Source organism: Lottia gigantea, assembly GCF_000327385.1.
Source record: "Lottia gigantea unplaced genomic scaffold LOTGIsca_144, whole genome shotgun sequence".
Lineage (NCBI taxonomy): Eukaryota > Metazoa > Mollusca > Gastropoda > Lottiidae > Lottia > Lottia gigantea.
Window position 1 is genome coordinate 350,560 of NW_008707688.1, and position 14,999 is coordinate 365,558.

The window sequence follows — 14,999 nt, forward strand, 5'->3', positions numbered from 1 at the left end:
AAATTGAGTACATGGTCGAGATTTTGAAAAAAAAAATTTAAATCTTCACTTTCAGAATTTTCAAAATTTTAATAGGTTTGTCATTAAATGATGAGAAAGGTTGACAGATGTCAAAGGCACCGGCTCTGGCATACATCAATACTTAATAGTACCGATAGTACTTGCAAAATATTTTACGTCCCTAATAGAAGTGCACAAAAATCACCATGATAGGATTCATGATGTAACTAAGGAGGGATTATAAGACAAGAAAATAATGTGAATAGAAATGATAAGCAGACGACACTTGGATTAGTGTAGAATATTCCACATCAGTTTATATGTTGATCTATTCAAGAAATCTACTTCTTATGGTAATTTCCTACAGTGTTCCTAGACATTGATATTGCTTGCTCTTTTATTGTTCAGTACAACTGATTGGAAATTCCTGGAAGTCCAAATTCCATTGAAACCTATGCACTATTTTATGTCAAGCAAATTGAGAGCATTTTTGAAATACTGTTGATGTTATGGATAAGATTCATTTGAATCAGGATGACCTTCACAGGGTCAAATTCTTCACTTTTATTCTTACTGTACATAATCACCAAGCAATTTGCTGCAACAATATATACATACCAGTAATATTCATTGTTCACTTCCACATATAAGACTAGAACAGGAGAATGTTACATAATTTTAATTGTTCATCTCCACATATGGCAATGGCTACATGTGCTCATTGTTATGAAGCTAAAAACTTGATAATGTTTTGATACTCATTTATTTGTAATAAATAACACTGTTATTTGATAGCTACTCATGTTAAATTATTCTGTTCATGTGGTGTATTATTTGCCAGTAATATCTGACTAGTGTTTTGTTAGTCAGAATCAGAAATAATCAATTAGGTCTTACCTGAGCTCCTGGACGTAATTTAACCATTTGTTTTTCCATCTGTAATCTTTCTTTTGCTGCCTGTTTGATAATATTAACCAACTCCTCTTTTTCTTCATAAACTTCCACATTCTAAACATATAACAAATACATTTAAATAATGGAACACAATTTAATCATATACTACTCCTGAGTTTTATTACACAACTTTTCAATAATTTACATTATCATCATCAGATGAAAAGCTTTAAGTCAAAAGGGTCACAAGTCAGTTTTAAAGTCTAACCTTTGTGGTTGGTCAAAAATTATTCTCAAATAATTCGATTCCTTCAATTTTTGGAGGACATAATGAAAATTGGAAATTTAGAAGATTCATTCTACCTATAAAAATATAACTTAACCTTTGACCTTAAATTTTGAAGTTGTACTTACTTGAGGAGTACCATATTCACCATTACTAATTTGGTCAGCCAGTTCATGACATTTTCTCCGTAAATTTTCCAATTCTCTGTCTTTAGCCAACATAGATTTAGCATGTTCAGCCAAATCCTTCGCTCGTTGTCGAGCAAACATTTTCTTAACGTGTTCTCCATCTTTACTACTATCTTCTTTCGATTTCTGAAATCAAAATAACAGATCCATTGTCAGTTGTTATCCAAAATCTTCAATCTTCATGCTAACACAAAATCTCTAGTTTCAGAGGCAAAAAATAACTGCCATAACCATATTTCAGAAAGATAACTTTTCTTAATAAGGTGTAAGATTTTGGAGATGACCTCAGAAAATTGACAAACTTAAGAGGATACACAAGACCAAGTACAGTAAAACAAATTCAAAGCAGAATGCTTGACACAGCATCCCATCAGAGTCTTGTTTCATGCAGAATTGGACATGACTTAAAACAGGCAGTATTGAATTATCTCCCTTTAAGACATATTTCTATATTAGTAATTTATATACCTTAATATTTTCCTGCTGTAAACTCTTTGCCTTCTCTTCCAACCGTCTAGCAATGGATGCTAATTCTGCATTTCTTTTCTTTAATGCTTTAATCTTTTCTTCCAGTGGTTTTTGTTCATCGTGTTTCTGCTTCTGAAATGATAGATGAAAATTCTAGAATCTGTTCAACAGTAAAATCTGATTTTGAAAAGGTTATTACAAAGATATAGAATAAAAGATGTCATAAAATTGTTTGCCCCTTTGATATTTAACAGAGACGACTATTTAATGTCATTTGTGATGATTTGTAATGTGTAACTGTCTTTTAAGTACAGTCTCTTTTTGCTGCACACACTTCCACCGATAATGAAACTGTTAAAATGTGAGACTTATAAGAAATAACATCTATAATAAGTATACAGTCCAAGTAATTTGAAGAATTTCATTTAGCATTTTATGCTAATTTGGCGTCCATTCTCCTTATTCAGTAGACAGTTTTAATCAATTTGAAGTGCTGAATAACTTTAATTATTGAACAGTGTATTTAGATTATATTACTGGAAACTAAATCTATAGTTTAACACATCTGTACATCAACAATGAAATGGATGCTAGTTTTACGTCCTACTTATCTGCATCTAATTGGGCTAATGAATTTGAGGGAAATTTGAGGGATAATGGCATTAGCCTATTCTTTTTTCATGACAGCCCCTTCAACCTGCGTCACTCAAAAATCTGTAGGTATTATCTTGACATATGCCAGGATTGAACCTGGTCCCTTCAAATTAGCATGCAAGTGTCTAACTCACTGAGTCACCGCTCATTTGCAAGTAAGTACAAATGAGTGCATATTTGATAGTAATTCTAGTCATAGTAATAATGACTACATCAATAAATATGTACTGCCTATAGCAATAATAATATAATGATATGAATTAAGTAATTTGTTGATATATGTATGAACAAGACTTGTTATTTCATAGTTGATATCAAATTTACTGAGGAAGAGCAAAGTTTCACTTCGCTGGACTAATGAACATCTTGCGAGCTTTTGAATACACAGAGCCCAAGGTTACCATGTTTTTCAATGAGGATAAGAAAGCATTGCCTTTGTAATACCTTATATTCTACTTCCTTACAATTATCATCGTCCATCAAAAGAGTAAAATAATATTTTCTCACACACAATTAGGTTATGTTCTCGTTAATCACTGATACACCTAGAGAATATTAAACTAGTCCAAGATTGTGGCAATATCGCGTCCCTATCACCTTCACAAGTCAATTCTGAATATGTAGTAACAAGGGTAATGACAATATACCTCCATATTATATATAGTGTGGGTAATTCTTTTAATTAATTTTTAAAAAATAAACCGGAAGCATGTTTAAAAAATATAATTTAATGAAATCAAATGCAATAACTTACAAGTGTTTCATTTTCTGTTCTTATAGTAGATAATCGTCTTTCTAATCGTTGTAGCTGTGTTTGTAATTCGTTAATCTTCTTCTGTAATGTTCTTTCTTTCTCCCTTTCATCTCGTTTTGTCTGAAAAAATAAATAGAATGAACTTAATATATATATTATCAAAATGCTAAAAAATAATTGCAACAAATATAACTTGGTTAATTAAAATTCATAAATTCAATTCAAAGACAAAACTAAATTTTCATCACACAATCACTTCTTATTGTTAAAAATCCAGATCCAAATTTTGGAACTGTAGTTGGCAACTGAATGCATTTTCACATAGTCAGGTTGCTTTCATTAATCAAAATGAACTGAATGGAGTTTTACTTTTCTACACTATGCGGGCTAATGAAGACAGGTAACGCTATGCAGGGTGCTTTGAGGGAAATTTTGCCAGGACAGTGGCATTAGCCTACTAGTTTTCAATTTCCAACTGTCGAGGGAACTTTAACATGCACAGTCTGTAGCACACAGGGTTCATTATTTAACATCATAGGCTTTTGGCACAAAAGGAAAAATGATAACGTTATATACAGTAGAGATAAAGAGAAAAAAAATTTTCTAGATAATGAGAGATCAACAGAACATGTCTAATTGTTCGAATAAAGACTTTTTTTTAAACCTACAGCAAAACAGAAATGCAGATAAGATTTTCTTTTTAATTGAAGCATGCAAGAGCAAGTACAATCTAACAAAAAAATACTAAACATTAACAATGTACAACAATTAAAAGCATTTACTATACTATTTTATTGTTTAATAAATCTATATAAAAATATCTGGCAGCAATTTTAACTCTTGACAGAACAATAGGATGTCACTATAGGTTTATAAAGTTCTAATAATTCTCAACTTTCCACATGAATTCTTCTCGAATGAAAATTAAGCTAAGTTAATCACTCGATAAAGTATTCAATGTTTGAAATCAGAAAATGAGATTATGTCTGCAGATATGTACATGACTTGCCGACAAATGCAAGCAGAAGACATGCAAAAAGTTTCAGTAATGCAAGAATCAACAAAAATGTAGCCTACCATTAAAATTTAGGAATAAACAACCAAGGGAAAGCAGAATTCTATCAGGAAGTCCTAAGCAAATTACCTTTTTCAAGATCATGGTGAAACAGCAAAACAAGTTAAACTACTAAGACTATACAAGGAGAAAATAAACCATGCTATTTTTCTACCTGACTCTATTAAAGATGTCATGAATTCCTAAAGGTGACTTCAAAGGAAAAGAATGATTTGAATAAACATGACAACACTTGTGTTGTTTTTAAAGTTTAATTTTTTCAAATTGTGACTTAATCATCATATTTGTTGACATTTTGAATATAATAATATCTCACAATAAAGTATGTAAATATGAAGAAATGTCAGAAAACATTGATGTTGTTTAAAACAAGTTTATTGTCCGCTTGCTGAAAGGAGATGTTAAAATGTTATGATTTCATTTTCATCTGACAATTTCTAAACTGAAAATGAATACCATGGATCCTCTTTATATTATCGGGACTTTCAGAGCTTTGTTGAGAGATTGGTCAACTGTTGCTCCAGTAGGTGTTGAACCAGATTTGTTCCATATTTTTTCTCTAGGGCAAGATTACAATTGATCATGTAAACTAGCCAAAAGGAAAAAAAGCTGTCCAGGAAATGAAATAACCTCCCTTCCTTTCCAAGACCAAAATGCCAAACCAAACTAACCTTCCCCATAGATTCCATGAGAATTCAAGATCTCCAAGACAATTCATGTGACCTATATGAACTGCAAATCTATTCTAAGACCCATTGTCACAAAAACATTATCAAAATAAATATTATAATCAAACAAAATTGGTAATTTTTTCAAGAAAATTTTCAGAGAATAGAAATAGCATTTCATACCTCATCATCAGTTTCTTCATTTTCCTCCATAATGTTCATATACAGATCTTACTAATAAAATACCGGTACTAAACTAACAACATTAGTCAAGTTAGTATGGTGTACCAGTATTTTAGTCACATAAAAATCAAAATATATATCCTTTAACATCCATCAACAATGAGATTAACATTTCTTGTGTAAATGCAGCATGAATCACACATTTTTCGTAACTTCTCATTTTTTTTTTCACATAATACAATTTTCCTTACAAATTTCCAAACAACAGAATGACAAGAAAAACAAAAATCATGTTTAAGTAAAATCAGTTTTTTTTTATCTACACATGTCATTCTCTTACAGTTTGTTTATATAGGCACAGCTTTATGCATCAATTTCTATTGGTGAAAGTTTCATACGTTTTGACATGTTTCCCTCATAGGCACAGAATGAAACTTAGTCTGCTTTGGTGTTTCGTACATCAGCATCAACATCTTCAAAATATGCTTCAAAGAATTAAAGTTTAAGAGAAACTGAAAATAAACGTTCCATCACACAATCCTATGATGCTTCTCCATAATCAAATAAACAGTATTCCTTGTCAAAGCTTGAACAGCAATGTGTTTTGTCAAGAACAAAGATAACACACAAGCTATTCAACTATAAACAACAACAAGTCACCATCAACAATTACTATACATGTAAGTAAATGATATGTATATCATGATGTCTTATCTGAATATAACCTTTGAGAGACCTACATCTTATCATCCTAATGGTTTCTAATATATAATATTTACTTTTATTATTACATTATCAGTTACTAACTTTAAAGGATATGAAATTAATCAGATGTTTGGGTCCAATTTCTCTGTACCTGGGTGGAACATGAAAAGGATTGCAGGGAAAAGAGAAAATCACGATGTGGTAAGGATTTTTAAGGGTAGGGAGATAATGCAATCGTTCAAGCATCCTGAAAGGGATAAAAGAATGAAAAAGTTTGAAACTCCTGTTCTAAATCCTTTTGAAACTGTCCATAACATGCTGTACTATTTGCACCCATAACTTTCAGCTGAGGAAGACACACCTACTTTTCTTGTGGTAGTCTCATGAAATCAATTCAGCTCAATTACGGTATAAATTACAGCTGCATTAAATTGAAATGAGATTAGTTAAGATAGTAGGAAATCACCTGGTAAGTTTAAAGTTTTTTTACTCATTTGTAACAATTTAATATAAGTCTGACTAACAGCTGGTCTAATATCTCAACTAGGTCAAAGTGTGGACTAGGTATTGTATATTACTATATAAATCAATATTGTGCTTTTCTGCTTTAATTAAGACCACCTGATAAAAATAGATGTTGAAATTTAATAAATCTTAACCTGATAAGGTGATATGAAAATCAAAATGATATCAAATGAAGATGATACCAAATTTATGATGATGTTAAAATGATGATATCAAAATGATGATATCAAAATTAAGACGATATCAAAATTATAAGATGATATCAAAATTAAGATGATATCAAAATCAAGATCATACCATGCATATGTGTTTTTCGTGTTTGAAATCTTTGACCAGTTCGAATGACCATTGTCAAAATAAGCATTTAAAGCATTCCTTTTCCAGATCTTCAGAAAATTGTCATTTTGAATCTTTTAACAAGCTATTTAACTCTCTAGATTTGAGACTAGACCTAATTGTGTACTGTGCAGTTCTTTTCTTTTTTGACACATTACTGACCCTTTCCTAATATTTTCAATTGGACATTTAGGGCAGACAAACAGACATGTCTAACAGATATAGCTATATCAAAAGCCACTGTCTCTAAGCCACTGATTGAGCAAATAAGCTATAGCTAGATCAGTTTAAGAAACTTTTATCACAGTGGGGTATTATTATTCAGACCAGTTCAACATATTGAAATTAGTTTTAATGCTCTTCATTCAACCACATCGATTATCATCAACATACTATTATTTATCATCAAACACATTTCAATACTTCAATATTTTATCATTATTTTATATCTTCACTATCTAATGGCCACCACAAGACAATTTTATTTACTTATTTACTGAAACTGGTCTGGGCTATCATTGAAGGTGACAGACCATAAACTCAAGGAAAGGAGAACAAAGTAAGAGAGAAAGGTCATTTTTCTGAAGATGGAGATAGGATAATCAGATGAGATTTCAACATTCTGAATAAAACTGAATTCTATTTAAGACATAAGCAAAACAAATGCCAAGGTTTAGCTGTCTGTTCTGGAACATGTTGAAATAGCCCATGTCTTTAGACAAATGTTTTCATGAACATAATAAAAGCACAGTACACACACAACTGTATATTTACTGTTATATTTGCAACTGTGGTGCATGCCTGTATGGAGTCCATAGATCTCAATAGAAAGGTCTAGAGAGTAACAGCTGAGGCAGAGCCTTATGTGTACATGATACGATTTGTCAAGGTCTTAGTTTGTAATTTCATAAAAGTTTTTCTTGTATTCTTTCACGATTGCCAGCTTAGTAAATATTCTAGTAGCTGTAAGATTGCAAATTGTGGCAGTCCAGTTTGACCAACCCTTATAGGCCGAGCAAAGACATGCCTAATCTTGGTCTGAAAACTGACTCATGCAAGATTATGACATATATAGACAGTTATTTACTAGATATCGGCCCTCCTTGTTATATACTCATTTAATCATAATTCATTATAAGTCCATTTTTTTTTACTACAATATGCAACTAAGAGTGTATTGTTTTCATATAATGTCAAATTTTAAACTTTAGAATGAAGCATTTTAGAAATAATGGGAATTCACTTTTTTAAATTTCTAAATACCAGTGGATTTTACAAATTTTCAAAATGCCACAGGTATTAAGCTATCTCATTAGTAACATTGAAGGACAGGAAAAACAAGTAACATTTTAATATAGTGTACATATAAAAACTATAACACGTGTTTGCCAAACCATAAAAATTTGACCCTAATTGCAACAAACTCACCAAAATATTAACAAACCTTCTTACACAACCTTCACATCAAAATATGAGTAGATATTTAAAATTTTCCATGGTAAATTCAAGGTTAAGAGATAAAAGTTTATGTATGAAATGTATCCATGGAAGACATTCTTGAATATAACTTCCTATGAAGCATGGCAAGCAGACAAAATAAACTCTTATGAATAATCCTGACTTCGTTTGAGAGATGATTTGACAATACATCAATGAAATGTCAAAAGACAAACAATCAAATCCACAATTTGTAAACTAATTGTGTTCTAAACCCCCTAAAATCACGTCAAAATATTCTAATGCCACTACCAGCGCCTCTACTTCCAACTCTTCAACACTTTTCTCTCAAAAATATATATATGTTGCTGAGGATATCATTTCACTTGACTTATCTAGCAATGTTTAAAATGAAATAGCCATCTTGTTATGATTCTTACAGATAGAGCAAAAAGCACAACATACAAAACAACACTGACAAAATGACAACGTAGCAGAAATAGTTCTTCAAACTTACCTTAGTTCTAAGATAGGATTTGATTTTAGCATTATGTTTAGGTTTGTCCTTACTAATTGAGGTAAAAGTTGAATCCTTAGGACTATCAATATCATCTGGATTAACACTCGGTTTAATATTCTCATGACCAGCACGAGGACTAGAGCTTATTGGCATCTGCCGTTTCTTACGAGAGGCAGAAAGAGTATCTTGTTGATACCCAGGAGGGCTTATAGATCCAACGCCTAATTCTACTTCTTTATGTTCCACAAAAACAAACCCTTTATTTGGCAAGGTTTTCGAAAAGGTTCTGTTTAAATGTTTCTGATGTATAGACCCATTGAGATTTGGCACGGAACCAGAACTTTGTGGATCTGATATGCGTTCTTTGGTTCTCACTGGAGTTCCATTCCTGACTACTTCTCTAGGACTAGGAGTTGCAGGTTTTAGATCTGTTTTGACTCTTTGATGCATTTTCATGTTGAATAACTTTCCAAAAATCAAAGAATCAGAATTGTCTCTACTCTTTCAAAGACTTTTGCACAACATTTGAAACAAACATATGTCTTCTTTACTGAAACTTTCAATGTAAAGTTATATTACGAAAGATTGAAAGTATAGCAAAAGACATTTACCACAAGTCCAAATGTTGCACTATTACATCCAAATAAGGAATTCACTGAGTTAAACTAATATTCTAAGAGAAATTACCATTGTCACACCATTTGAGGATCGATCATTAGAAGGCCAAATCTGAAGACATCTGAGCTAAAATCTTAATAATGTCCAACCAAATGGAAAACTGTATGGTTGATGGATTTCTACAGAGTACATTACATCCATTTAAGTGATAGATAATGATTAGCTTATTCAAATCACAATACACCGAAAACACACGAAAATATCTCCACTTAGTGATATAATGTCTCCTAATAATACAACCACAACTCAAAGCAATGTTTATTGGTAGGATGAAAGGGAGAAATTGATTATAATTGGTTGAAAAATCAAGTAGTGACAGGTCTGGATGATTGAACTAACACAATCTTGTATGTAATCTTAAACTTAATGAAGCGTGTACGTTATAAACTTGCTGCTGGCTGGAGGGTTAGGGATTATAGGTACACGAGAGATTATCTCAGGATTAATTAATTATTACTAGTATTAATCATAATCTAATACTAGGTATATATGAGATAAAGGTCAAGGTAAGCTGTGGTATATAACTATATTATATTGATTATTGACCATATTCCTACCAGCTAGACTTTAAAACATGTTTCATTGTTTATATAATACATACGACCATAAACTACAGGGATATATTGATGTGCCAAACTGTATTATCTTACTAGAGAATGTTTTTAGAACAATGTCACCATTGAGAAACAAGAACAGGTTTAAAACTACCAAAAAAACTTTGACACTTTGTCATTTATTACATGTTAATTCTTTAGCTACTTAAAAAGCCTGGTTTTACCTTCTAAAGAGCTTTTTTGATTTGTTGGATTCTGAAATTCAATTGCCAAATTAAAATCTGAAAAAGTTCTTAACTTCACAGTTTTGTGTAATTTTGAATTGCATTTGAATTTAAATTGGAAATGAATTTTTGAAAAGTGATACAGATAGCCGAAAATTCAGCTCAAGTTTAAGCTCCTACCTAAAAATTACAAAAGTAACATTTTTCAAAATGACAAAAGGTATGATAAAGTATGAATGTTATTTGATGGGTTCAGTAATTTATTGATTAGTGTAAGAAATGACTAAGAATAGTCATGTATCACTATCTGTGGTATAAATATAAATAATTTAATCATCTGTCTTATATACTAAAAAAATATATTCTTACAATCAATATCATGTTTTATTTCTTTTCTAGGTCAGAACGTCCGGGATGCCAACAAGGAATAAAAAGATAGAGGAAGTGGAAAATCTCAGCTGAGGGTCAAGGGAACCACAAGCTCCAAAGTAGGGGTACAGTGGAGATTTGAATATTTTATGATGCTTTAGAAGTCATTTCCTACAGAAATATTTTCATCTCTCAAGCTCAATATTGAGTAGTTATAGAAAACATAACTAAAGAAAATATTTGATACTGTAACTAAATTTGAGAGTTTACATAAAAAAAAAACCGCCAAAACCCAGATCAATAAAAAGAAAGTCACTGCAAAAAATATTGTCCCTTCACCTTACTTTTCTCAATGTTAATTACCTTTAATTCTGCTTGTTTTAAATAATGAGACAGATAGGCGGCGGACGGTGTACTTAATCTTTCCTTAATATCCAATCTCGTACCATTTAATCCTGGCTTTAATCCATTCATTTTATTATCCCTTAATCCAAATCTACACTAAAATCTAATGTCTCTATGTGTCTACATTTTTAAAATGTTCACATTGTCTCTTATTGGGACATCCCAGCTTTAAGGTATTAATCCACAACTGTTACACATTAATCCTGAAGTATCATAAAATTATCAGATTTCAAATCACTGTTAGCAATGACTCAAGTTTAGTATTGAAATGATACATAGTTTGCTAAAACATTATATTCCATTGAACATTATTAAAGGTCTTCCAAAACAAATAATAGAATGCTCTGTCCACAAAGCACATCATAATTCAGGACACCTTTACCCTAAAAAGTAAATTTCTAATTTTTGAAATTTAAAAACATTCACCTGTTTTCTGATAATTCAAAGTCACATAATCCTTTCAGTTTTTATTAAATTCCAAGAAATAAACTTATATTCTGTCTGTAATTATCGAATATTATAATATATTAATGAATCACACATTGATATTGAAAGTTTGTCACTGAGAAAATTCGACTGATTACATATTTTGTATACCTGTTAAAGTATAAATTGACACCAGATGTCAGAACCAGTTAGTTAGTTTTGGTTAGTTAAAATAAAATGTAGGTAACTGTGTCATTTAATCAATTTCGAAGTTTTTTTTTTGGTTAATTACTGCACTGTTTAATTTATCTTTTAAAAGCTGTATTTTGTATTCTTCTTTCACAAACCAGTTTTCAAAAATGTTTTGACTTGCCTTCAGTAACCTAATGTTATGAACAGACTTTTTCTGTATAATGTTTGCAAAATGTACTTTGGTGAAATATTTCATATAATTAAGAAGTTTTGAGCAGATGAGGAAATAGAAGGTATGCTTTTTGACCAATCAACTTTTGATGTCTTTTGGTAAATTGTGATCCACATCCAAATAGAAAATATATACTTTGCAAATAAAAGCACTAAGTGATCTGTACAGTATTGAACTATTGTTATTTAAGTTTAAAACACAACACTGTGAAAGTAATGATTCATCTTAACACCTGGATCTGATCTGTAATAATACCAGCATGTTGTTATATTGTTACTATATTTTATATAACACTCCAACAGGTTTGACTTTTAACAACATTTTAACGGTCAACTTGTCAACATCACATATACTTTAACATTGTCAGTAATTTAAGCAGTTTGTTCAACAATTTCAACTTTTTTGACATAATTTCTACTGGATAAATATCTGAAAGAATCTTTCAATGGTATATCCATCAGAGAAGCACAATTTTATTTTTTCCTACTCCTGTCTCAAATACCAAAATGTATTTGCAGGAATTTTCATTTTTATTTCACAATCAAGACTTTCACAAATTCCAATAAGAAAAGAGATTCAGCCTTACTTATAATATAGGCTACTATTGGTATATGCATGTCCAGTTAAAAAAGGTTTGACAATATAAAATTGTTGACACCTGGACAGCTATCAAAATGACCGTTTTAGCAACGAGAAGTAAAGTGCTAACTTTTCCTATACATCAAAGAATCTTTCACCTTAAATAGCCTGGCTTCATTATACCTTTGTATTTGTCACCGGGTCGAAACTTGAACTTTCACTTTTATTCAACTGACTCATGAAAACATTTGACATTTTCTTTTTTCACTTCTGCTACAAAATTTTTGTTAATTCAAGACACACGTCAGCAAAGGTAAATAGTTCTCATATCTCCATCATACAATTCATATATATTTCTAAATATCAAATGAATGATATAATTCTTAAATTTCAGTTCTGCATTAATGCACAGGTATGCTCATTACATACTTGAATGATATAGAAACAAAGTGAAAGTTGATTTTCTCATGAGAATTTTTTTAATGAAGATTTAATTATGTTACTACACAGTTGATCTTTGATGCTCAAAAACCACTTGATTGACACTTCTATTCAGCCAGGTTAAAACAGATTCAATATGCTAGATTCCCCTCGACTCTCATTCAGTGTAAGAATTCCCCGACAATTTTGAATCATGTAGTAAACCACAAATAAATTTGTTTTTATAATAATAATAATAATTTTTATATTCGAAAGCAATTAATCTTCCAGTTGTGATCAATGACGTAAATCCATATTAATTTTGAAATGTGAGTCATTTAATATGATACACTCCCATATTGCTATCGACTTTTAAAAACACATTTTTTGTAAAAATCTCCCCAAAATTCCACAATATGATTTCAAAGCACAATGAAGATAACATATGAACAATTGTCATGGCACAAAATGAAGGAAATTTCATTAGAACGAAGCTTATTCATCTACCTGGACAATAACATATATTTTCAATCAATAGAATTTTGATCTACATTTACCTCGAACCTGTAACAGCTGTTAGCAGACGGCACCAATCATCTTGTAGTATTCAATTTCAAATATGTCAATATACATTTTTGATTGGTTTTATTTGAAAAGAATGATTAGTGCTAGACAATAAGAATGGAATGGAATTATCATTAAAAGATTAATAGTAAAGATAATGTATATGCTATGAGAAATGGTTTGAAAAAATTATTGATTTTGCATGGAATATTTATATATATTTATAATTATACAAGTAATTTCAATTTTATATATGCCAATCTATAGTCTGTATAAAAACTTACATTGTGTATTTAGCTACTTGATGACAACAAGCTGCAATCCAGTATTCCTATCATAGGAAGTATAGCTTTTATTATTTGGGAAGCAGCAGAAGACTTAATTTAAACCTCTCAGTCAGCTGTGAGTTGCATTGTTGTCTGCTAGATAATTTGTTGCGAAAGGCTAGAATCATTCTCTAGGTAAGAAAAATTCAGATTCCAAAGGCACTGCTTTCAAGAGTCAGCATCTACCTATGAACAGTAGATCATGTCTCCTGGCCCTGTATTCTCAAAACGATCTTAGCGCTAGGATATTCTAGGGTCTTCATATCTAACACTGTTTTTAGGACGTCCTAGCCTTAAGATTGTTTCGAGAATACGGGTTCTAGATTCTAAATAGAAGACAAACTGTCACATTAAAACAAAGCCACAAAATATTTACCAAAGGTTTAAGTTTTGTGGACAAAATTAACAATTTGATTCGTTGATGCTCTCCTAATTTTAAAATTTGGATTGCAAAGCTGTATAACTATATATATCTTCTAATTCAATGCAGAAGATATTACATAGCTCATCAATTATCTCAATAGAGTTATGTCCCATTTTTCTACTTAATTTTATTTAGCAGAAGATATTAAACTATTCTCTCCAAATTGACAAGAAAGCGTTTAACCGAAGTTACTGAAACTTATTTTCACACACAATGCCAGTTGACCCAACTGTAAATGGGTACGGATAATCCAATAGATCAATGCCAAGAGATTTGGCCAAGGACCAGTAAAATATAGTTGTTTCTTTCTTTCCTTCTTAATAAGACTTTACAATATTACATCAATCAAAATCAAATATATCTTATCTATTTAACAATTTAGTACGAGTAGTTTAAATTCTATTGTATTATCTTACTCTTCATCTACATTATATATTGTGAACAGTAACTTAATCAGATCTTAATAAACCTTTGTAAGGCCACACCAATTTATTTTTTTGTTTTATGAAAGAATCTTTTCTTCTTTGTCAAAAAACACCCTCCCTCCATTCCTGATGATCAGAAACTTCAATTATCAATATATAATTTTTGATGAAATCAATACTAAGAAAGTAAGAAAATTCAGGTCAATCCTTGCTTTTGTAAGTTTTTATGACTTTGAATGAAATCATGAATTGTAATTAAAAATCTATTAATATCTCATTATCTAAGTTAATTAATTACCACTTAACTTTAATCAATTTCATTCAACCTGAACTCTGTAATTTATAATGATAAAATATGATTGAAGATGCCATGTGTAGATCATTTTATTGATATGAAATGAACCTTTGCTCTCCAAATGAATGTCTTCTTTCCTTATTATTCCATTCTTTCTAGGTAGGCTTATATATGTGTAAATGGGTACGGATAA

At 30.7% G+C, this 14,999-nt stretch overlaps 2 protein-coding genes across 2 annotated transcripts; both read right to left on the reverse strand.

Moving 5' to 3' along the window:
* Window positions 1-583: 583 nt before the first annotated feature.
* Window positions 584-5,200, reverse strand: LOTGIDRAFT_172903 (hypothetical protein; the record flags this gene model as incomplete). Its single annotated transcript, XM_009050088.1, has 6 exons — window positions 584-598; window positions 898-1,008; window positions 1,309-1,494; window positions 1,837-1,968; window positions 3,245-3,364; window positions 5,171-5,200. The coding sequence occupies 6 exons, from the start codon at window positions 5,198-5,200 to the stop codon at window positions 584-586; spliced, it is 594 nt and encodes a 197-aa protein (XP_009048336.1).
* Window positions 5,201-6,113: 913 nt separating this feature from the next.
* On the reverse strand, window positions 6,114-9,149 carry LOTGIDRAFT_172904 (hypothetical protein; the record flags this gene model as incomplete). Its single annotated transcript, XM_009050089.1, has 2 exons — window positions 6,114-6,122; window positions 8,691-9,149. 2 exons carry the CDS (start codon window positions 9,147-9,149, stop codon window positions 6,114-6,116), a joined length of 468 nt encoding a protein of 155 aa, XP_009048337.1.
* Window positions 9,150-14,999: the final 5,850 nt, after the last annotated feature.